The following is a 25957-nucleotide window of genomic DNA, read 5'->3' on the forward strand; positions in this document are numbered from 1 at the left end:
ACATTGAGAAGAATGGGAATCCCAGAGCATTTAATTATGTTCATGTGGACCTTATACATAGACCAAGAAGCAGTCATTTGAATGAACCAAAGGGTTACATCATGATTTAAAATCAGGAAAGGTGTATATCGGAGTTGTATCCTTTCACTATACCTAGTCAATTTATATGCTGAGCAAAGAATCCCAGAAACTGGACCATATGAGGATGAATCAGGATTGGAGTAATATTCACCAACAACCCGAGTTACGAGATAACATAACCTTCCTTGTTCAAAGTGAAGAGGACGTGAAGCACATCTAGGTCATTAGTATGGATTGTATAATATCAAGGACACAACAGGACCAATATGCAACATTATGATAGACAAAGACTGAAATTGTCAAGAATTTCTTTTTACGTGGATCCACAATCTACACTCATGGAAGCAGTAATTAAGAAATCAAATGACATTGCGTTAGACCAAACTGTTACCAAACACCTCTTGACCCAAGAATAGCATTTTTTCTCAAAGGTCTAGTCTGTGTAGGGTATCTAATAGATTTCCAAAGTTCTTTGCCATTATACAAACATACATGTAAGATGTGATGGGAGAGTCTCTGGATACAGTGCAATCTGGATCTTTATAATGGACCTTCAGAAACATTTAATGTTTTCTAAAGGGAGGAAGACCCTTAACCAGGTAGACTGACACAGTGGCTGTAGCAATGGGTTCAAGTGTGTCAGAGATTGGGATGATATGGGGGATGGTATGGGATAGGACAGGACAGGGCTCAGATCTGCTGTTCAGGGAGTCACTAGGAGTCATACTTGACTCTATGGAAATTCACAACAACGAAGAGCAATCAAGTCAATTTAAAAACCAGCGTACACCTGACCCAAGTTACAGTGGTTTTAATTGCTTCATATGCTCATAAACCTTTAACAATGAAATGTCCAATAGATTGAGAAATTGTGGTACAATCACATGATGGAATACTATGCAGCACTCAAGAGCAATGATTTGGAGAAAAATACTATAGAACATTGGGAGAGACTGGAAAACATTATGCTGAGTGAACTAACTCAGTATCATAAGGACACATCCTGCATAAGATCATTATTATAAAAATGGGAAGATGGCTAGTAAACCGCGTATGATGATGTTCAAGAGAGGAAGCAGGGAGCAGGGGGCCTGAGAATGGGTAGGGGGAAAAATCATCAGGTTGTAGAATTTGGTGGGCAAAGGGAGGAGTTGAAAGATATGGGAATGATCAAATGGGACCTGGAAAGACAGGGTAATGGTGGGCAGAGATCAATGTTCATTATTTTTTTCCCCTTTTTTTTCTTCTTTTCTCATTGTGTACCATCAAATCAGATCCAACTGGCACAGGTGAAAATTGCTCCTCCACCTCCAGTGGAGCATCTGGTGTATTTGAACCACGTGCCTTCAGGATTGCAAAGCAGCTTCTTGCCACTACATCACTTGAGTTCCCTGTTGTTGTTGTTGTTGTTATTATGTGCCGTCGAGTCGTTTGTGACTCATAGCGACCCTATGTACAACAGCTCTAAACCCTGCTCTATCCTGTGCCAATCGCACTGTCTCTGACACACCCATCCCAATTATCCCAGTCACTGAATCAATCCACCTCATAGAGGGTCTTCCCCTCCTGCGCTGTCCCTCCACCCTACCAAGCATGATGTCCCTCTCCAAAGACCTGTCTCTCCTTACAACATGTCCCTAGTGGTGGTTAATTTTATAAAACACAATGCATGGGAATGATTGTACGAAATACAATGTAAAAGAAGGAAAGTGTGAAACCCAATGTATACAAATTTTGTATGTAAGTCAATATAAAATTTAAAAAACACACAAAACCCTGGGTAACCAGTACTTCCCAGGGCCTGCCAAAAGAACAAAGGTATCTGTCTTAGAAGACGTGCAGCCAGCATGCTCCTTAGGAGCAAGGAAGGTGAGGCTTTAAGTGCTTTGGGCAAGATGTCAGGGGGATCAGTCCTTAGAAAAAGAATGTCAGGCTTAGAGAGGTTAAGAGCGAAGACACTCAAGGAGATTAACTGACAGAGTGAAAGCAACAGGAGGTTTAAGCACAGTGGAGACTGTGGGGATGGTACAGGACCACACAAGGTTTAGATCTGTTGTACAACTTATAGTTATACACAGGATTGCTAAGTCAGTCAACCGTGTGGTCTCTAACAACAAAAACAACATTCTTCCTCAATTATGTCAGCTTCTGGAGGTCCACTGTAAAGATTTAGATAACACTTTATCCCAAAACCCTTTATATCTTACATTGGTTAGAATGACAGAAAGTCTTTGGTAATAAATTAGATATTCTGCTCAGACCCAAGAGAAGAAAAAAAAATGTTGGTTTGGAGCAGACTGTTGGAGTGAGCTCCAAGACTGAAGGGACTGTCATTTAGAAAAGCAACTTTTCAAATCCAGCATGAATTTCAGACTCATGTCCAGACTTTAAAATAGAATTAAAGTTCTGGTTTTAGAAGGGTTATTCCTTGCAAAGGGATGTTCATGGTTGGGAAGGTCTTGATCAGCAAAAAACAGTAAGACTCTCAATGAGATGGATTGACACACTGACTGCAGCAATGGGCTCAATTATGTCAGAGACGATGAGGATGGCACAAGACAGCACAGGGCTCCCATCTATTGCTCATAGGGTCGCTATGAGTATTAGTCAACTTGACAGCACTTACCAACAATTTATTTGCACCCCCCCAAGTGTCCATGATTTGAGACTCTGAAATATAGACTGTGCTGTTGTTTCCTAAGCAAATTCTTTGAGATTGATATTAATTCCTAGGTTATCTATTCAGTTCTACAAAGAGCACTGATAGGGTAGCATGTAGTGTGTTTAGGGGTTTATGGAAAGGGCAAGGATTCTGATCCTCCAGCTGCTCTGCAGGAGAAAGATGGGAAATATCCTCCTATGCAATTTATAGCCTCTGAAAGCCTGCTGCAGGGTCAGTTGTGTTAGTTCCAAATAGATAGAACATAACGTGACGGAAGATCACTGGGAGTCTAAATTGATTCAAAAGCAGCTGTGAGTTTATTCAGTTATGTAAGAATTCTGCTGGTGTCGTGGTTGAAGAATTTGGCTGTTAACCAGATTGGCATTTCAACTGCTCCGTGGGAGAAAGAGAAGGCAGTGTGCGGTCACTAAGATTGACAGCGTTGGAGACGCTATGGGCAGTTCTAGGACTAGGGGTCCAGCTATACAGCGGGCATTCAGCTATACAGGGCAAGTCTCGGTGTGTGCATGTATGTGTGTGTGTTTTAACTCATCATCTCGAGTGTCTACTCAAGTGATTGTCAACAACCTTTATTAGGTTCCTGGTAAGGAGAGACAGCTTCTTGCTAAACACAATCACTTAAGGATCCACCTTCTTTTCATGCAGTGTTGACAGAGGGGGTAGGGCCACAGGTCTGTGCCCAGGGACCACTCTGGAGCACATTGTGCTCAGAGCCACAGCCTCACTGGAACCACACAGCCTCTGCGCTCACTGCGGCCCCCACAGTGCCATGGGTGGAGGCATCACTGCTCCTTCTTTGCTGGACCCTGTAGTAAAACCAGATACACATCTCTTTCAGGTCCCCAAACTTACCTTGGGCTTCCATTTTTTTCCTTCTTCCCTGGTGTCCATCCTCAGGTGGTTAGATTTTATCACGTCCTGTCCAAGATCAAACTCTTACAATCCCTGACTCTTGTTCCTGAGTAGAAGGAACCATATTGGTGAAAATGCTACGCCAACGTTCTTCCAAACAAGCAGCCAACTAAAAGTTTGAACTTTGTGACCTCTCTTTACTAAAGCATGAAATCTTAGTTTGAACTTGGAAAGGTTTCAGGGAAACAAAGGAATCATAGGGGTTTGGGGGTGGGGGCAGAAATCACTTACCGATTCACACAACATGAGCTCTGGTAGCCTGTTGTTATGTGCCTTCGAATCTACTGTGACTCATAGCAACCCTATGTCTAACAGCTCTGAATCCTGCTCTATCCTGTGCCAATCTTATTGTCTCTGACCACCTATCCCCATCACCCCAGTCACTGAGTCTATCCATCTCATTGAGGGTCTTCCTCTCCTGCCCTGTCTCTCCACTGTTCCAAGCATAATGTCCCTCTCCAAGGACTGGTTCCTCCTTGCAACATGCCCTAAGTATGTCAGACAAAGCTTCAGAATCCTTGCCTCCAAGGAGCAGCCTGGTCTCACCCTCTGTAGGACGAACCTGTTTGTTCTAGCAGTCCATGATATATTCAACACTCTTCTCCAGCATCACGCCTCAAAGGCATCAATTCTCTATCATCCCTAGTCACTGTCCAGCTTTTTGTGGCATAGCACATAATTGCAAAGATCAGGCACTTACTTAGTCTCCAGACTGACACTGTTGTTCTTTAATACTATGGAGAGGTCCCTGTGAGCAGACTTTCCCAATGCAATTCGTCTTTTGATTGCCTAGTCAGCTCTCTTATCCAAAGGAGAGCCTCTGTAGAGGTTGGAACCCACAACAACTCCCTGAAGAAAGATGGGCAATCTCCTGTGCAATTTACATACAGTCCCTGAAGTCCGCTGAGTCAGCTTCGACTGAACAGCATTGAGTAAGTGAATTCACACAAGGACAGAGTATAAGTTCTAAAAGCCGCTTCAAAGCATTCAGCTGCACATGATGAGCCTGGCAGGAACAGCTGTTGAGCCTTGAGCCAATTACAAAAGTATTATCACCAGTTTAAAACATCAATTTGCAGAAAACGGTCATGCTTCTTTTTCTGAGTTTCACCATCTTCCTTTTAAGGGTACATTATTATATACTTATGTTGTTATGTGCTGTCGAGTCGTCTATGACCCATAGTGACCTTATGTCTGAACCCTTCCCTGTCCTGAGCCAGTTTCACTAATTCTGACACACCAACCTCCATTTGCCCTAGTTACTATATCAATCCATTTCATCCCAGGTCTTCCTCTCCTGCACTGTCCCTCCACCCTTCCTCTTCTGGCCATGTGTCTAAAGTATGGGAGATAGAGCTCTTCAAAACATACCTTTTTTATCCCCCCATGGAGTTCCATGGTATGTTTAAGACCAACTCCAGCACAACTCAGTCATAAATTCTGTCATCCTTAGTCATTGTCCAACTCTCTGATCATAGCAAATAATTGTGAAGACCATGGCCTAGATTAGGTGTATCTTTCACACTGACATGGTTTTTTCAGTACTCTCGAGAGGTCCCCGACAGCAGATTTTCCCAATGTAATTCACTTGGATCCATTTCTACTTGGTAGCATGAAGTTTTTTCCTGTCTCTGATGTTGCTAAGATGCAGATATGAGTTTGTTGTTCGTATCAAAAAGAACCTGTAAGTAGGTAAGTGCACACCCTTTTTTGCTTGACATGAAATGAACTTTTCTATAGAATGCTGGAATAAGTAATTTTTCTTAGATAGTGGTAACTGCAGTAGTTACTGGCTTTTACCCCAAAGAGAAACTAAGGAAAACGATCTCATACAATTAAACAAAAAACTCAAATGAGTCAGAGTCTTCATTTTTTTTCTTCTTCTATGCTTGTTTTTATCAGGTTCCTTAAAATTGTGTTTTGGCATCCTCACTTCCCTGATGTCCTGCCACAGTCTGCCAATCCTGTGCCCACCTGGTTGGTAAGGGACGGAGGCAGGAAGCGCAGTTAGCCAATGCCGTTCTCAGTGATCCTGACTTCAATTCCTGGGAGCGCTGGTGGTGGTGTGGGCTGGAAGCTGTGCCGTTAACCCAAGGGTAAAGCCTCTTGGCAGCTGAAATGCACCAGCAGCTCTTCAGAAGACGGACAATAACCCTCATGCAACTTCCAGCCTCTGAAAATCCTCCAGAGGGCCAGCTGAGTTGGTTCTAATTCAATGATGAGTTTAAGTTATGTTTAACATCAGGCTGCTAAGCAAAAGGTCATTAAGCCCACCAGCTGCTCCAAGGGAGAATGGGCAGTCTCCTCCCTGAGAGATTTACAGCCTCAGAAACCCAATGGTCACTCTGAGTCAGATCTGACTTGACAGCAGAGGGAGTTGCCCCCAGGACCACATTCTCTCCTTTTCCTTCTGGCTTTTAGTCTTTGAGAATTTGCCCCTTTTCCACAAAGGGAATCTCTCTGTAAGTGCAACACTGGGCCCCTAAGACAGATCTTAGAGTTCCTGAGAGGTAGTCTTAAAAAAACAAAACAGAAACCTGGGTGAAATGGAGAAAGAGGAGGGTAGTCAGAGATGGAAATGGCTGCTCCCCTTCCTCATGCTGAAGAGACCAAAGAGATATTAAAAATGTGGGAAACAAGGGGTCATTCAGAACCCAGGAACCTAGGAGACACTTTCATGGGAAAGCGCATTTAACCGCCAGTGAGGGGACTACCTCAATGGCCACACATGTGTGAAGCTGGGGCTCTGAGGATGACCTCAGCCTCATCAGAGCAGAATTCAGAAACATTTATCACATGTCAGCTCTTTACCTAAAAGGATACCTCCCCTTTCTAATAACAGCGGGACAATTCCATGGAAAATCCCAAATGGAACCTTAGAACCCTTGACATTCATGTCTTTTAAATACAGAGCAACAACTTCATCTGTGATCCAAGTGAGGCAAAAGGAAGCTGGGGTTATTTTCCCCACAAGTCTCTCAGCTGTTGTTGAGGGAAAAAACTTAAGTAGGAACTTCCCTAATCACTGGCTGAAGAGACCACATGACACACCTACTTCCGGGGCCAGCTAGAGGGGTCTTCCCTTTTCCCACCTTGCTCCCTCTGGTGAGCAATGACAGTTCTGGAAACCAGGACCCTCTGGGGAGCTGGACTATTACTCTGGAGAAGGTGAAAAGCAACTGATATTCAGGCATTGTTTTAGGGTCACATTAGACAGAGAACAAAAGACACAAGACCACTTTTGGTTTTGATGTCTAAAATTTTATCTCAAGAAAATGAAAATAAAATTGACTCTGATGTGGAGAAATGTGGAATGCAGATCATCTTAAAACAGACAGGCTTGTAGGTACCTAACAAACGTTAGTCATTAATATCTTCTTAAGACCACTGACTAGAAATTAACAAAAGCCCTGAACACGGAATGTAATCAGTATTAAAGGCTGCTAATTTCAAGCCAATGGATTTTCAGAGTATCCTAGTATCTTCAAGGCATTCTCAACAATGCACCTAAGGCTCTCCCACACCAAGTCTATTCAAATAAGCTTCCCAAGCAGCTTTTCTGTACATCTCGGCTGCTTCCAGACGATTAGCCGCTGTCAAAATGCCTCGACCAACAATGATGATATCAGAACCTCGCTTGCCGATAACTTCTTGGGGGCTGTTGTACTGCTGGCCAAGACGGTCTCCTGCAGTGACATAAACGTTACTGTTTAATGTAATACAAAAATCAGAAGACATGTCTTATCTCAAAAAGTAATGTTGCTGCTCGGTGCCGCTGAGTAGACCCTGACTCCTGGTGAGCTGGTGACCAGCACAGGCTTGCCCTATCCCGCACCAGCCTCACAATCTGTCCTGATCAAGCTATGTCAATCCATCTCCTTCAGGGTCTCTGCCTTTGCCTTTCCCAGAATGATGTCTCTCTCCAAGGACTGGTTCCTCTTGAAAATACATCCAAAGGGAGACAAGGTCACCATCCTTGCCTCTAAAGACTACGTACACTGGCTGCAAATGCTTGAAGACAGATTTGTTCAGACAAATTTGAAAAAGTAATCACACTGCTCTAAATAAGACAGTGCTACTGTTTTTACTCCTTCTTCAGCAGAGTGACTGAGTGAAAGGAGGTGGTGAAGGGGCTCTCTAGAAAAACAAGACCCCTACACCTGAAAAAGATGTGCATCAGTACTTGCTAATTCTACAACTCTTGGGAGTCTAACAGTAATAGAAAACAAAGAGGTAAATTTTTTATGCTGCCAGGAAGGGTTTAATATAAAAAAAACCAAAAAACCAACCCTCAAAATAATAAAATAAAATAGAAGAAAATCTTAGAAGTCTTTGCAAGGCATCTAACCTGACCACTAACATAAATGAATGAGCATTCTGCCATCAAGTGGCTGCTGACTGTACAAAACACAAGCCCTTATTTTTAACTTTCCCTATTCTTTTTAAACTCCATGCTCTAGAAACAAAACAAGCAAATGCCTATCACTTTTCAAAAATGAACTGTAGCCCCTAAAATCTCTATTGTAAATCCTAACTTCTAAACTTGTGGTTTTAAGACATTTGGGAATGGGACTGTCCTTGTTATGCTTAATGAGGCAGGATTAGTGTAAGGTGTTCTGAACCAATCTCTTATATGGGATTCCCATTATAGCAGCACTGCATAACTACTAAGACAAAAGCCCAGACCTTGACAGTATTATCTATTCAGAGAACTGTAAGGACTTAAATAGCAACAGTTTAAATTTTTATACACATTTTCCTATTTTTATACAAGTAACAGGTACATGACACATTTTCTGCAAACTCTGCACTACCCTGCACTCAGCTTCCTATGTGTGGGTTGCATGGGCACTGTTATAAGAACATATGGTAGGTAATTTGAATGAGTTACAAAAGAAAACAAAAGATTTCCCAAATGTATATACCTTCTGTGGTATTAGAAACCCCAGTCACTATGTTCTCCTGGATTATCGTTCCCCTATCAGGAGCATGAACTCATTCATCCCTCCCTATGCGATGCATCTTCCATCCCCTCAGCAGCTGCTCATTTGTAGAACATTTATGAGGGTACAGAGAGGGTGTGTAGTTCCTCAGACAGAAAGCTCTTCCTTAAGGAGTTTATGGAGAAGAGTATTCCAGAAAATACACAAGTGCAGTATGTATCTTCTTGGATTAGAAACTATAATAAATCAATAAATGGGTTAAACAATATCGCTCAGCCTTAAGTAGGAAACACTATTAAGAGGCATGAGTAAGTTCAGATATAGAAAAAATATAGAGCTGGAACCTGTTTTGCATATGAAATGCCCCCAAGCTCCTGTGCATGTGGGAGAGTATGCAAAGCCCCAAGTCCCAGGGATGTGACTATTTCTGGAGAAGGAAGCTGGACTCGGGGAAAGAATGCTGTATAGAGGGTCGGGCACAAGCTATGTGAGAAGGAAAAAACCTATTTTGCTCCTAATATTTTAAAAAGCGTGCTAACCTTTTCAATGGTAAAAACAGAAAAATCAGAACTGTCAATCAAGCCTAACAAATTCCACTGAGGGCTAATAAGCATAGCTGTTTTTAAACAGAGAAAGAAAAAGAAATTATTCCTAAATCTTCCCTATTCAAAACCAAAGTGACTTTACTGAGTCCCAAAGGACATTAATATTAATGTATGTGTATACACAGAATAACCCAGATTATTCCTAATACTGAATAAAAGATTATTAATGAAAAAAATGGGCCCTTCTTTTTAGCTACTAGAATATGACCAATAAACAGATTTACCTCCTGCTTCTAACTGAACGCCTGGAGTTAGGTGAAGAAATTCTGGTTTCATGCTTAGTCGAGAGCCAGAAATAAAACCCACCACGAATTCCGAATGCTCCTCAGCCATGTTAATCTAAATGGAATTTAAGAGGACAGATTACAGAGTGGCAGTTAATCACAGAGAATAGTAAACAATTTTAACATGCTCTGAGAGCATCAAAAGACCTCTACTGTGTGCAAGAGAAATCTGAGCGCTTATTTGTAGTGTGTGGAGACCCACCTGTTTTCATAAAAGTTCTGAAGTGAGTGCTTTAGAATCTGCTCTGAATGTACATCCAAGGCTTCCTGCCTAGTACACCATTTAGGGGCAGGAAAAACTAGTTAACTTTTCAAAAGCTAAAAATAAAACTAAAAAGAAACAATCTTTCTGCTCTTCTACCTTCTCCCATCTTCAAATTTGCTGCAGTGTCAAGGGTTTATTGTTCAAAATGGTTTTCTTGTCCACTGATGACTTTGACTTTGCCCTATGGATGCAGGGACTGTGACTAGGCTGTGTCAGCCTGTAATCAAGGGGACTGGCTAGTCTTGCCACTAAACCAAGCAGGTTCCATGGTAGACTATAACAATCTCACCACCAGCAAAGAGGTAGCAAGAACGTAGTGCTATGCAGTGCATGCTCTTCAGGGCCAGCAATTCTTGCACCAGGCAAACCTATAGGGGAGGAGCAGCAGAGAACCCACTACCCAACGCGAGACAGAGCTGACCTTATAGAACCAGAACCAAAGGCCTCTACCTAAGCCTGAGGGGAGAAGCCACAATTGACAGGCCTAAGAAAGCTTTTGTGATACTGTCATAAGGCTGAAGGACCTGTGAATACACATCAGCTTTCCCAATAAACTCTAAAATTGGGAGTATGGTTCTGTGTGGTCTGTGAGCTAGCGCTATGGATCTAAGTCAGTTGTATTGGTGTTAAAATTAGCAGAAATAGGTGAGGGCCTGTGTGGAATATCTCTGACCTCATGGGAATTGGATCTGTGTTGTGGATGCCATCAATGGGGGCTAATTTCTCCTTTGTGGAATCAGGAGGTCAGTTGTGGCTGTCCCCATGTTGCCCTCATTCTTTTTATAAGTGGCCCCCTCAATTTCTATACCATCAACTCACACTGAAAGCTTCTCTGGTTATTTGCTTGGCTTTCTGATTTGGCTCTTTCCTGAACTTCAAATTGTTCCATTCTTACCACCAAATACTTCAAAAAAACCCCAACCAAACCCCTCAAGCTCATTACCAAATCCTAGCTGACCCTCCAGTGGGTTTTTGGAGGTTATAAATCACACAGGTGGAGATTGCCCATCTTTTTTTTTAAGAGCAGCTGGTGGATTAGAATGAAACATTCCCCTTACGTCAGCAGTGCTACTCCCTACCGCCTAGGCCACCAAAGCTCACTGCCACCAAAACAACTACCTACAAGTGGTGTGTGTTCCTGAGTTAAGATAGGTAAAAGTTTTGACTGAATAAATATGTGTGTCTCAGAGTTTCTCTCTTACAGAAATTCACCTACTTTAAGTGTTTGCTTCAAAATAAAATTGCTACTAACTAGGGAATTCTAGCCAATTAGTAGTACTGTCACATAAATAATGGGTAGTTTTTTCTCTTTTCAGGTGATTTCCCAGATCCTGGATTGATATTTCCCTATACTCCCTTCTTTAACAAGAGTCACGGCAGCCCCTGGCCTTCTCTCCCTCAGTCTCAGCCACTCACTGCTGCTTCAGTGTACTTCCCAGTGGCTAAGGAGCCAGCCGAGCTCATTTCTGCAACTAGCAGGCACGCCCGATGCAGAGGCAGGCCCACTTCTCTCAGGCCTTTAACAACTCCTGGTCCCGGCACCACGTGAGCATTGACTAGGTCTGCCCAGGAAGCTATCTTAAAGACACCACCTGAAAAAAGAAAAGACAATTTGTTAATATTCAAACAAGAACAATGATATGTGACCCAATCAACATCTCTGACATGACAGAATAATCTAGGAACACATTAATGAAACAGTCCAACACTTTTAAGGTCTCTTCTTATCACTGAACCTATTCTTCTATCTGGAAAAAAGTTTATCTGTCCATTTGATGACTGGTTTAGAGACTGCAATAGGAAAAAAAAACTTGAAAATTCTGCACTTGGTTTACCAGCAATATTGAGAAGACTGTTTTTCCTTGCAGGTTGAAACCTGTGACCCCGTACAATCATTAACAGATTCTAGTGAAGACACACATTTCCTTTCTGGGAGGTAGGGGGTATCAAAGGCATTAACACACTGAAAATGACAAATTTTATTCTGCAAGGCTTTTTCAATGTTACTGTTTTTCAGAATTACTTCAAATTGTTTCTTCCTTCTTCAAATTCCAAGAGACAACTGCATTCTCTTTGAGAGCCCACTATTTTATCTTCAAGTCAGCTCCAAATCACAGCAGCTCCATGTACAACGGACCAAAACCCAGCGGACCCTGCGCCATCCTCACAATCTCAGCCGTATTCACACAATTGCAGTCACTGCATTAGTCCACCCAGCTGAGTCTTGCTCTCATTCACTGACCCTCCCCCAAACCTGCTGTTTTCTGGGTAACTGGGTGCTCCTGACAATATGTCTTGCTGCAACTCTTCCAAGATAGACTTGTTTGTTCTTTATACAATCTCTATGACATTAAAAACTCTGTTACCACCAAAATTCAAAGGCGTCAATTCCTCTTCTATCTTGTTTATTCATAGTCATCACATGGATGGCGTAGAAGGGGAAGGCCCTCTATGAGGTGTACTGATTCAGTGACTGGGGTAATCAGGATGGGAGTGTCAGAGACAGTGCGATTGGCACAGGACAGAGCAGAGTTTAGGGCTGTTGTACATAGGGTCGCTATGAGTCGTAAACGACTTGACGGCACATAACAACAACAACAACAACATGAAGCAAATGAAAATACAATGGCCTGAGTCATGCATAGTTTAGTCTTTAAACTGCCATTCTTGATCTTTTGCACTTTTAAAAGGTTTTTGGTGGCAGCTGTGTTTGATTTTTCGACTGCTGCTTCCATGGATGCTAACTGTGGAGGCAAATAAGATTAAATCCCTGACAACTTCAACCTCGTCTACTGGCCATGGTATTTGTCTACTGGCCTAGTCATGAGGATTTCTGCTTTAGGCTGAGGTGTAATCACTCTGAAAGCTGTAGTCTCTGATCTTCTTTAGTGCTTCAAGTCCTTTTCACTTTTAGTAAGCCAGGTGTCACCTGCATATTGCAGACTGATGAGTCTTCCTCTAATCCTGATGGCACATGGCTTATCATATAGTCCAGTTTAGTTTCTTGACTAAACAGGAATAGTGAAAAGATACAACTCTTCTAGGAACCCCTTTCCTGATTTTAAACTACACAGGGGGGGACGTTATCTTCTCGTTCTGTTTCAAAACTGATTCATGGACACAAATGTTCTAAGATTTAAAGCAGATAGCAGCAACCTTAATAAATTTTTTAAAAACTATATTCAAAACTGAAGAAACACAGGTTTAACTGTAACACCAGTCAATGAGGACTAACATGATGATTTTTTGGCACTTGGTCAGGGCCTAAAAGTTGGCCTGGAGCTTTAGATCTTTTTTTTTTTAATTATTTTTTGTGTGAGTGTACCGTCAAATCAGATCTGACTGGTACAGGAGGAGATTGTCCCTCCTTCCCCGGCAGAGCATCTGGTGGATTCGAACCATGCACTTCTTGGGATTGTAGTTGCAGCTCCTTACCACTAGGCCACCAGAGCTCCCCTGAAGCTTTAGATCTTTAATGACAAATGTAGGATATCTTAAACACCAGGATTTTACAAACCTATCTTTTAAAAAATACCTTAAAAATAAAAAAAGGACATTATTTCAACAGATACTGTTAAATGTTACCATAATAGAATGTTTACTATAAAAGAAAAATCAAATTATATCTTTAAGTTTATATAGATAAAATCTGTATTTATGCAAAAAGAGACAGAAATTTCTATAAAAGAATGAGCAGCTGAACAAAGAAATTTTTCCCAACCAAGATATGGTCTACCTTGAGTTCTTATTTAACATGAGAAAAAAGTGTATTTTCTTTTGAGCAGGGCAGTTGGATTTAAAACAAAACCTTTTTTCCCTGTTAAACATGTATCTTTTAATTTTACACTATTTTTCCTTGTTTTATCTTACAACATTCAGTACTCCTGGTGTTCTGCTGGGGATCACACTGTGACTTTGGCCTGCCTAGAACATGTCTTTTATTGCGAGCATGCCTGTTTTCTTTAGATCTGTTTTCCGAGATCTCATGTGAGTCTCAGCTTCAGAAATTTTTCTAGTTAATAATGTCACATTTCCAGAGGGAGAGGCATAAACCCCACACCAACTAAGGTATTCTTTTTTTTTAAAAATAAAATTTTACTTCATGATTTTAACAGTTACAAAGAAGTTACAGATTTTTATTCATCCACTGTTGCACATTTCACCCCCTCACCTTCCCTTCTGCCTCCCCCAAATAACTTTTTTTAAAAAATATTCATACATTGTTGCACAATTACCTACCCACCCCACCCCCAGTCCTCACTGCAATAATGTTATCTCTTATTTTGGGCTGTTGTATGTATAGTCAAATATTATTACCAAGGCATTCTAGAGTGAACAGTTTAGGATGAGCACACTCAACACACCCACCTGAGGAGAGTCAACAGAGAAGCAAGCAGAGTTGAGAGGTGGAGGAAAAGAGCGTGCAAAAGACCGCACTGAGCGCCTGGGTCCTTCCAGCCGTACTTCACAGCCTGTTTTGTGGTTGAACTTTCAGTTATGTAAACCAATACATTTTCTTTCTTTAAGCTAGTTTTCTTGATTCCTCCAAATTTGTGAGTAACACACTTACCTTCATATTGCTTTTTCACTGTGTTTCCAATATCGGCAAATTTCCGATCTTCAAATATTAAGAACTCATGGCGTTTGGCCAGAGCTGTCAACTCCTTCATTACATCCAGAGTAAAATCATTCAGAATATCTACGTGAGTCTTGAGCATACAGATGCTGGGCCCTAAAATATTTGCTAGCTTCAACAACTCTCCGGCCTCGGAGACATCAGCAGAAAGACACAGATTGGTCTCCTTCTTCTGCATAAGCTTGAGCAGCTTTGAGGCAACTGGGTGGACTCTGGGCAGCTCGGCACGAGCACCAAAGCTGAGCTCTTTGGGTTCCTTGACAGAAGGGAGAGAACCATTGAGATTAGCAGGCTCAAAAACATTCTCCTGAATAAAACTCTTCACTCGGCTGACCATCTCGGCATCAATTTTTTTCTGCTGCTCGAGAATCTCCAGCATTGTGGACAATGTGCACGTGGCGTGGAGCCGGATCCCATGCGCCTCCAGCATCTCCCTGCCTCCCTGCTCTCTGTCCAGAAGCACTATGGCATCTGTGACCTTCAAGCCCTCCTTCTGTAGAGCTTCAACAGTTTCCAAAACGCTAGATCCACTGGTAACGACATCTTCAATGATCAAACAGGTTTCTCCTGGATTAACAGCTCCTTCTACAAGACGCTTGGTACCTAAAAAAGGGGTTAGGGGGCGGTTTTAATGTGAAAGAAACATGCACTTTTATATATACTAAGTTTGTTCTACATAAACACATTTTATCCATTAGTATGTTTGTTGTTAGGTACTATGGAGTTGACTACCACTCAGAGATCCTATGAATAACAACATATCTGAGCCCTACTCTATCTTATGATCTCATGATCTGTGTCAGCATATGAATATGTAACAAGTATTTATACGCTAACTCAAGATCTATCTTACATTATAAATCCTACATGTATTTATGATGAGTTAGAGGATTTAAATCTATTTTAGAGGACTTTATGATCTTTAGTGTGCCATGATTACTGTTTTGTTTAGTGTCTCTGGATCCCCAAATTATCAAAGTTATGCAAACAAAATATTCATAGCCAAACTAACAAATTGTTTTAGTCTGTTTTATGATCAAATTTTCAAGCACAAGTTTCCTTAAAGGAAGATCACCTAGAAAAAGGAAAGTTCAAGGAAACATCAGCACACCTAAGTACAATCAATGAAATCACTGACTGTGACAACAGGTCAGGTGTGTAAGAGACGGTTAGGCTGGCTCACGATAGGGCAAGGTTCAGTCACTGTTCACAGGATTGCTACAAGCTGTAGTCAACTCAGTGGCACATAACAGTGCCAACATCACTGAAATCATTCATTCTTTTTCTATCCACAAGATCAGCTAAACAACGGCTTTCTGAAGCTATGAATTCAGAAGAAAATATTTAGCAATCATTTAGACTCACTATTACAATTTGATGGATTATATAAGGTAACTATATACTTCTCCATTTTAACCTCTGATGCAGATCAAAATTTTTTCCAGATAATCTACAAGGTGTAAGCTACAGACTCCATACTCATTTTAAAATATCTTTTCTACTACCAAGTATATTTTGTTTTTGAACAGAAACAGAGCTGGTTTTAGAAGAGAACTGTGCCTTCTTTTTGAGTTTTACCACAGATACCATCTTTGACCTCTCCCATTCCTTTTTTCTTAAGCCCTTTCTTCTTGACTTGTCAAAGTATAAGCTATCAGCCTGAATACCAAAAGACCATGAAGATGTATAGATATCATTTTAATTTAGAAACATTTTTAAGACATATAAGAAATCTGCAATTTTTAATTTGTAAGTACATATTTATATAAGATACAAGTTTATCAATACTACATTTTCTTAGCTCAGATAATATAACACTGTTTTTCTCTTGTTAACAGAAAATTTCCAGCAAAAGGAGGTGAAATAGTGTAATAAACACCTGTAACTATAATACCTAATCTCTTAACAATGTATAGCCAATCTTCTCCTCTGAACCCATACTCCCTCTTCCCCATAATTTTTAGAAGCAAATCCCAAATTTCACATGATTAATCACAGAAACTTGAGAAGACACCTTTCAAATACCACTTTTTATGAGAATAGTTTTATTCACACTCTTTGGGAAACTAAGTCCTCTTAGAATGCTGCTGCTGAGAAGACAAGTAAAATGACATGATTTCACAGATATCATATGAAACAGATATACACCCTTTCAAAACGAGGCCTTGACTAAGCACCTGATGCCTGCTGAAAGGTCAGCAGTTTAAATCCAACTACTCTTGGGTGCAGGTTAAAAGCCTGCTTCTGTAGAGGTTACAACCTTGGAAATCCTATGGGATAATTCTACTCTGACCTACAGAGTTGTTATATCAAATCTACAGCAATCTCTCAAAGCATTCCTTTTCAGTGTCTAACAAACACAAACCATTTTTTGTTATTTTGTAATAAACATTGTAATGTTTATTGTTAGTTTGGGTATGACTGCTTCATGGCATTTTTAGGGGCAGGAAAAAAAAGCATAAAATTATTATTTCATTCTAATTCCAGTTAAAATTAATATTCCAGGCATTTTATGATCTTACATCATATTTATGTGATTTATTTTTCCTTATAAAGGAAATCCAGTATCTAACATTTTTGTTCTGTTTCAAATTGTTGTTTATTGCCACTGAGTTGAATGTTAGAGACCCTAGGATATAAGGCCTCAGGCCTTTCTATAATTATTGTAATTTCTCCAAGTTTATAGAGTTTTCAAAGGCATGTGGTTTAGGAAGCGGATGCCAATTCTGCTTCCAAACCTGTCTTAAACTGGGACCAAACACTGCCCACCATGGGTAACCGTTATGGCATTTGACCTCCAATGGCACAAGGTTCAGTATCACAGCAAACCCAGATTACCTCAGTGCAGCAAAATGACAGAGGAGTGCTGTACAACTTAGAAGAATGCTCCTCCAAAGTAAAAGAAAATAACAATAGACCCTTGGGCCCAACCAACTTTTACATAAAAGGGGTGTGTGTGTGTGTGTGTGTGTGTATGTATGTATGTGTGTATATATCTATATCTATATCTATATAGATATATATCTCATAGATTTTCCAGAGGCACGTGGTTTTGGAAGTAGATACCACTCCTATTTCCAAACTTGAATCAATCTGGGAGGTTCACCAAACATTGCCCATGGTGGGTAGCTGTTATGGTGTCTGGCACACCTTATGGCACAGTTGTTCCATTATGGCATTTGAAACACAAATGTCCGAAGATTGAGTGTCACAGCAAAACCAGATTACCTCATCACACCAAACTGGCCAGAGTACTGTATAACTTAGAAGAACGTTCCTCTAATATATAGTAATAAGAAATTAATATATAATCCCTTGGGCCTAAGTTTTAAATATTAGGGTCCCCCAAGAGGTCTTGTTGACTCTAAACAAGAGGCTTAAATAAAAACAACCAAACAATCCACACAGATCCTCACAAGATCGTCAACCAAAACATCACTGTAAGATGGTGTTTCAAATTATACCACCAATGCTATTACTAAGGACAAACTACTATAAACAGTTGGAGATTTTTTTTAGGTTTTGTTTTTTTTTTAATCTCAGGTTAGATATTCTATAGATGTAAAGTCATAGTGATTATTTTAAATACTTCCTTTTGTGTTATTATATTATCAATTGATTATATATAATTGTTTCTTTATGTTTATATTTACTGTCAGGTACAAGAGTGACAATAACTTAAAGGGTCTACACTCAACATTTAAGACAACTTTGTTAAAACACATTGCCAGGAAGAAGGTTGGGTAAAAAAATCTAACAGTATCAACTTAATGCTTATGCTACTTTTAATTTACCATAATCTTTTGTTTCTTTCCTTCTAATAAGCATTGGAATTTGGTTAGTTGAACAGATAACTGTAGCCATTGGCAAAGCTGTGTAAGGCACTCCACACACAGTGTCAAAACTGATCTCAGCATTTTGGGCAGTTTGAAATAAAATCTCTGCAATCTGTAAAAAAAGACAAAAATTAACAAAACTATCATTAAGTGTTTTTTAAGTCCTACACCGATGGGACTACAAATAAGTCTTGTCTTAAATAACTGTTTACAACCACAGAATGAATACATTAGGTTGGACTCAAGGTTTGCTGACTGCAACATGAAATGTATTGGGAAGATCTTGATGATGATTCTAAAGACTAAGGACTTCTCAATTCCCCACCCCCCCCCATTGCTGTTGAGTCAGAACAACTCATATCTGATCCTACAACGGGTTGCAGAGGCTGTAAACTGCATAGAAGGAAACATCCTATCTTTCTCCCAAGAAGCAGCTGATGGATTCAAACTGGAGGGTTGGATGCACAAGTTTCCCACAGCAACTCACTGTATTTTGCATGAACCTATCTATACTAGTTTTGCTTTCTGCTGAAAGTCTTCAGTTAAGATGTTTCACAAGAACAAACTGTACTGTGTCAAGTATTAACTTCAGTAAAGATTTTCAACCTTGAAAACAATTTGGGGTAGTTCTAGTCTGTCTTTTCAGGTTGGTAAGAGTAGGACCTGATGATGGCAGGGGGTTTTGACTTTTTTACCCCTCAGTTTACAAGAAGAAAAACAAACTATCAGAGCTGATTCATGAACTCCACCCATTCAATGCCTCTGAGGCAATTCTGACTCTAAGACCCTACAGGATCCTATAGAGTAGAATTGCTCCACAGTTTCCAAGGGTGGAACCTTTACAGAAGGATACAGCTACAACCACGGATGGCTTGTGGGTTTCAATCATCAACCTTTTGGTTAGAAGCCAAGCATTCTACCACTTTGGCACTGAGACTTCTTGATGGACTAAATTACTCACTCACTGCCATTCTGTTAAGTTCTGATAACAAAGCTCCATCAGCTTTTCAAGAACTGTATATCTCAATGGCAAAACATTGCCCATCTGTCTCCCATTATGCAACCAGTGGATTTGAACTACTTAAGACACACAGCCTTTGAGTTAGCATTGTTCACCAGAGACCTCTCTCGATCTACACTAGACAAGGGCTCTTCAAACCTTTTTTCCTGTACTTTCAAAATTTTACAAATCCAGCTCTGTTAGCCTAGTGTTAAGGAGCTGCACGACCCAACCTAAAAGTTTACAATCCACCAACTGCTGGGTGGGAGATGGACAATACCTTCTCAAGTGATTTACAGCCTCTGAAAACCCACAGAAGGGTCAGCTCAGCTCTAAGCCTAAATATACCCACTGTTTTTAAATGGCAAAGTGTAAACATGAATATTTTTCTAAGTCGTAAAAAAGTAGCTTCTAGAGTACTGAAAACATCAACATATATTCTCCTAGTACTGTTACAGGGATAGCTAACTACCATCCATTCAGACTGACTCATGGTGACCTTATTTACAATAGAAAGTGGTCCAGCATTATTCTCACTTCACCAACTACAGCTCTGTGCCGACCCATCTCACCCAAGTTCTCCTACACCTTCACTGGTCTCCTACACCCTAACTGGTATTTCATATACACAACATTTGCTTCCTCCTCATGTCATAACCAGAGCAGTTGAGGTAGACCGTGTGATTTTCAAGTTTTCAATGGCTAATTCTCAGAAGTAGATCCTCCCTTCATCTCTTTGTAGTCTAGAACCCCCACCGAAAGAGGTCCGCTTTCAGTTCCGTGGTTGCTGGTATGTAAAATATTAGTTGCAGGTTCCAACACAATTATCACAAGCCACAACAAACTGCGACAGTAAGCAATGGATATATAATGCTTTAAATAAATACAACGGAATTCAAACTCTATAATTATGTGATTCATGAAAACAAAATGATGTAATGCTGGACTAGAAACGTCAGAAACTGCATTTCCTATACTCTAGGAAAGCACATGTCCAAGAGGATCCGGTAAAAACACAGGTCACTCTCTAGGTCCCCAAAAGTAAAAATTTCCCCTGGTCTCTGTACTTCTGAAACACACTCCCCCGGCTGACATTCGGGTCTCCCTGTCCGCTTGGCCCTTTTGTTGTCACTCACAGCCCAATGCCTATGACACCCTCGCCACCTCAACCTCCAGTCCCCTTCCCCCGGCTGGCACCTGACTCAGAAGGCGTGGCCGAGAAACGATGCCCCGCAGATCGATGTAGACGGGGGAGGAGAGTCCGCTTTTCAGCTTGAAATTCCCAAACTTGAAAGCCTGCACGTCGTACAGCTCCGCCACTAATGGCCCCAAAGAGACAACGGAGGACACCATGATGCCCGGCTCTCAACCCGCTACAAGCTTGGGCGCGCGCCTAGTGGCCGGCGCACATATGACGTCACCCGGAAGTCCCGCCTCCACCTCGCCGCTATTGGCGACTTCTGCAGACTCGCTGGCTCTCGGTGCGCGTGGCTCGCTCGTGGAGAAAGCTGACAGTAAACTGGCTTAGTGTATGCTGGTTTTCATTGAGTAGGACTGCTGGAATTTAAGGCTCCGGCGATTTAGATTGATCATGAAGTCTAACCTCTCCAGATAGTATGTATAAATCCTGATCAGTTTTATCTCGACTAGTAAGAAGCTGAAGGCACGCGGTTTGAATCCGCCGGCTGGTCGTCTTCTCCAGGTTCAGTTAACTGGTCCTCTGAAAACCTGCTGGAGAGTCAGCTATGGGTCAGCTGGGTCGGTTCCAACTCGAAAACACACAACAACAACAACTGTTCTCTTCTATCTAATCAACTTCCTCTTGAATGTTATTGCTGGTATGTGCCATCGAGTCGCCTGTAAGTCATAGCGCAACCCTATCCTGAGCCAGTCTTACTGACTCCAACACACCTACCCCCATTGCCCTAGTTACTGTATCAGTCCTTCTCATCTGGCGTCTTTCCTGTGTCCCTCCATCTTTCCAAGCATGATGTCATTCTCCAAGGACTGGTTCTTCCTGGCCACGTGCCCAAAGTAAGTGAGACGGAGCCTCAAAATCCTAGCCCCCAAGGAGAAACCTGGTTTCGCCGTCTCCAAGACAGACCTGTAAGTTTTCTTGGCGGGCAATGGCATGTTTAAGATCCTCAGTCATTGTCCAGTTCTCTGATGCATAGCAAGTAATTGCAAAGATCATGGCCTGGATCAGGCTCACTTTGGTTTGTAGACTGACATCGTTTCTTCTCAGTACTCTGGAGAGGTCCCTGATTGCACATTTTCCCAGAGCAATGAATAGTTCTCTTAATTATCATTATTCATTGGCTTTCCTTTTTTTATTTTATTTTATTATGTGTGTACCGTCAAATCGTATCTGACTGGTACAGGAGGAGATTGCCCCTCCTTCTCCAGCAGAGCATCTGGTGGATTTGAAGATTCATTGGCTTTCTTAGTTGCTGTCCATTCCATTCCTACCTGGCATGTGCAGAATAAAACTCCGTAGGTAGGCGTCCTAAGATAGACATCCTAAATAAAGTTGGTTCAAAGTATACATCGGCCTAACATAGAGTTAGTTATTGGCCATTGCTTTTCCAAACAGTGTAAATCTTTGCCCATTCTTTTATTAATGTTGTAGTGTCTGGCACACAAGACTGTTTACACACCTAACAGGTGCATGAATCCTGTAGGCACTATGCCTGGAATCCCTGGAGTAAGACTTGTGTTTATTTCTGTTAGGGTATCTCAAGTGTTTTCTGCATAAGAAGTGTACTGAAAAGGGAATGGAGGAGGATGAAATTATGCTATCAAGGTATTCTTTCTAGCCAATTTGATAATGAAAGCCTATCTGGTCTTTGCAAATCATACACAATTCATTGGTACCAGTTGGAATGGACTCACAGCTGATCCTCTAGCAGGTTTTCAGAGGCAGTAGATCACTTGGGAAGAGATTCTCCATCTTTCTGTAGCATAGCAGGAGAGATTTAAACCACTTGACTTTGGGTTGACAGCACAGCTCCTTATCCACTAGGCCACCAGAGTTCCCATTCATTAGAGGAATTTTTCATTCTGTCTAGAAGATAATACTTTGATCTACATAATCCTAATTCAGACAATAGATTTTGATTATTATTATTCTGATTAATTTTCTTTGAGGACTGGGCTGACTAGCCAATATTAAGGGTTCATGTGTTTGTCAGTTTCTCATTCAAAATACGGATGAAATAGAAGTCAATTGTTGAAGCATTTATGTAAGTATTGGCAAAATGACTTCATTTAAAACAACTTACTGTTTGTAGCATATCAGTTAATTGGCAGTGTATCCAGCCTGTTTATGTCTGTTGCTATGTGCCATGGAGACAGAACTGACTCATGGCCGACTCTCCGGTGGGTTTTTCAAAGGCTGTTCTGTACTACTAAAGTGCAAACGATGGTGCATAAACTTATGAGATCCAGCCCCAACGACTTAACAACATACCACATGAAGCATGCGGATGAAGTCAACAACATACTCGATGTCTTCAGCATTTTTGGATAGAAAATGCCTACCTCAGAGTACACCTCCAGGGTACAATTTATTGCCTGCTTCTTGAAATGCTGGGTAAAAGATTTTAAATAGTGTGTTATTTTCAGTTTCAATATATTTGAGGGAGGAAAGGAAAAAAATATACTATTCTTTGACAAAGATTTTAATTAGGAAGGAAAAAAGTAACAACAAGAAATAGTATCTTGAGTGTAGTATATTTATAGGGATGCATAACATGTGAGATGTACATTTTGAAGCTTCATCCATAACTTATAACATTTACTGTAAGAATAACAAGACAGCAGGTCATCACTTTTCAACATTACACATGTGTGACTTTGACTTACAAATAAAATATTTACAATCTACCTTTACAAAACGACATTGTATGCATACAAAATGAACAACAAAAAAATTAAAAAAATAATAATAAAACAACCAAAAACCCAGAAGACACACTTAAGGCAGACCAGCAAGACACTGAAATAATTAAGGCTGTGGAATTCTTCTGCACCTTGAAAATATAGAGCTATTTATCAATACTGTGGAGTAGTTTTAAATAGATTGTTACAAGCCTGATGGATGTGTGTGTGTATATGTATATGTGTAATGGTCCCTATGGGGAAACCTGTCCACTTATGGATAAGGAGGCCCTTTGCCTGTATGACCAGGGAAGCACCCCCAAACTCTCAAGGCTTTGGGGGGGGGTCACTCAAAACCAACAGATGGCAAGATAGTTTTCAAACCAACTCATGATAATTCGAATATAAAGATACTTCTGACTTTAGGTAAATGGAATTAACTAACCGTTAGCCTTATTACAATGTTTCACATTTTATTGCTTGGCTTTGTGTACTTCAAAAGACAGCAAATTTGTTCCTAAAAGGTAGAACTTAAATCCCCATGGTTTTGAATGGCCCTAAATGGTTTTCTACTTGAAAAAGTGACCCATCTCAGCTGTCTGCAAATGGATAGATTTCTGCATATGAGCAATAACATATACATACATATTATACATTATATACATGTACAGATGTACACATATCCATATTTGCCAACAGTTTGGACTTCGACCACAACTGTTCTCTGAAAAGGATCTCCTTCTAAAGAACAGGTTTCATTTATTCACAGTCTCAATGTTTGTTCCCCTGCTTTTATTCACCTTCCCCACAGAGTAGGCTGAAGTTTGGCAGAAACAGAAGCAAAAGCACCAGGGTAAAAAAAAAAAACACATTAAAAATCAAATACAGAGATGAAAGATATGGCTTCAGTTAGTAAGAGAAGATGTTTGTTTCATCACCTTCAAATCCATAAGCACAGTCTCTGAGGTCAGGGTATCTGTTCCCACAATATTCCAGAATTAATTCAGTTCCTGACTGACACAAGTCAGGCACAGATGGAATTAGCTATTCCTGGGCTAGGGAATTAGTTTGGTTATATTAATCCTCGGGCATTGGGATTCCAGGACTTGTCATTTGCACTTTTACACCATCCTTCCTTTTCCCAGCTATCTTCACTATCCCAAACGATGGTTTTCCAGCCAACCCAAAAGGATAACCTGGGCCACTGGAATAAAAACCAAGTTCATCCAATGCCGTTTTGGAATCTCCCAGCAAACAGGCTGACAACATTTCCAGTTTTCTCTAGATGTCCCTTGAAAGTGAAAAATTGTCTTACAGAGACATTATCCTCTCCCCTAACGTCTACATGTATTGAAAATGGGGAAGAAATGCCTTTTGTAGGCAATATGGCCATAGGCTATTTCTGTGTTGTACTATTTCTGTAAATGTCGTAGCACAGATTTCTGTCTCCTGTAATCCTTTAGAATTAATGACAGCACTGAGAGTCATAGAGCTTTAAGAAATAACCTGCGAGCTTCCCTTTTGTGTGGTGAATAATATGTGAATTCTATTTTAAAACCCCTCTCCCCCATATTTTAACCATTTGTGTCCAAAAGATCCCTAGATTTTAAAGAATTAAGAACATTTATAATGCAGCGTTTACAGCTAAATCCACTAGAAGCTTACATACAGTGTTAGTCTAATCCGGACTCCACAGAGACACGCAGGGGAGAATGGAATGAGCACCACCTTCCTCATCAGGGGACCAGGGGAATTCGCTTGCCACCCTGAATAACAAACTGGGGAGCCTGAACTTTTGCCCAACCACAGAGACATCTTATGTTCAAAATATTTCCTCTTATTAAATTCATGGGACAAAGTTTATTATTAATACACAGAAATAACCACCATTTAATTGATAACATGTTTGCTCCCTCATAGTCTCAAAAACCAGAATTACCATGCTCTGCCAAATAGGTAAGAACAAAAAGTAATGACTAAATAAGCCATGGACACCAAGTCCCTGAGGCTATGCGAGAGCAAATATGCTGTTTCTGAAAGGCCTAACTGCTTCCTTCAAAAATCAACAGTTCAACCCATTTTGCATTTAATTTGCCTCTTAATAAGTGATGGCTGTGAGATGCTTAAAAAAGAAAAGAAAAGAAAAAGAAACTATGGTACCAGAAGATATTTTACCCCCACAGTAAGGAAATTTACTATTTAGCATCTATCAAGTTTTTTGAGGCTTAAAACCCAAGCATACAGAGTAGTGCTTTAGTGGAGGTCATCTTACTTTTCAGCCTGCCATACAGAATACTGGGGAAAATTCCATGACTTCACCATCTCTCCTAACCCTTTTCTGTAGATAAGCTTTTAAATGATCAAAATTACAAGCTAAGACCAAATAACAGACAACTAGTACCTCGTACCACCAATTAAAAGCCATTTACAGGATTTACATCTCATGAGTTTGCAAATGGTATCTAAAGATGTGAGTATTGAAAACCTGGAATGTTTAAAGTTACTATCAATAAAATTCTTTGCACTGGCAGTGTGTAGCACTTAAAACAAAAGTATTTATAGACATCCTAACTAAGATATATTCCTAACATTCCTATGAGATTAATGTCTTCTCTCTTTCCCCCCCAACTCCCATTTTACCAATGGGGACATTTGGGGCAGAAAAAAAAATTCTGACTTTCTGTAAGAAAGGACAAATCAGGAATAGCTGAGGTTGAACTCAAGAATCACTAGGCTCACCCTATAATCAGATGTTCCATTTAAAAGACATTTTTTTTAAAAAAAGCTGAGATATCAGTAAATCTAAATACAATGTACTTCTTTCTCTCCCATC

At 40.5% G+C, this 25957-nt stretch overlaps 1 protein-coding gene across 1 annotated transcript; it reads right to left on the reverse strand.

Moving 5' to 3' along the window:
• Positions 1-7077: 7077 nt before the first annotated feature.
• Positions 7078-20598, reverse strand: UMPS (uridine monophosphate synthetase). The gene is made up of 6 exons (XM_006884213.1): positions 20443-20598; positions 18204-18357; positions 14344-15012; positions 11190-11365; positions 9449-9563; positions 7078-7362 (listed from the first exon to the last, which is right to left on the reverse strand). Exons 1-6 carry the CDS (start codon positions 20596-20598, stop codon positions 7184-7186), a joined length of 1449 nt encoding a protein of 482 aa, XP_006884275.1. The 3' UTR covers positions 7078-7183.
• Between the last annotated feature and the right edge of the window lie 5359 nt (positions 20599-25957).

This window comes from Elephantulus edwardii, unplaced genomic scaffold (genome assembly GCF_000299155.1).
Source record: "Elephantulus edwardii isolate Elephantulus edwardi_28Jun2011 unplaced genomic scaffold, EleEdw1.0 scaffold00032, whole genome shotgun sequence".
Taxonomy (NCBI): Eukaryota; Metazoa; Chordata; class Mammalia; order Macroscelidea; family Macroscelididae; genus Elephantulus; species Elephantulus edwardii.

Excerpts from the sequence above, each read along its gene's own strand:
- UMPS (XM_006884213.1), bottom strand. The coding sequence starts at position 20,598 with ATGGTGTCCTCCGTTGTCTCTTTGGGGCCATTAGTGGCGGAGCTGTAC. Across the intron at positions 15,013-18,203 it reads GAAAGAAACAAAAGATTATG|GTACCAAGCGTCTTGTAGAA; the intron begins GTAAATTAAAAG and ends CCCCTTTTTTAG. Across the intron at positions 7,363-9,448 it reads CGTTCAGTTAGAAGCAGGAG|GAGACCGTCTTGGCCAGCAG; the intron begins GTAAATCTGTTT and ends ATGTCACTGCAG.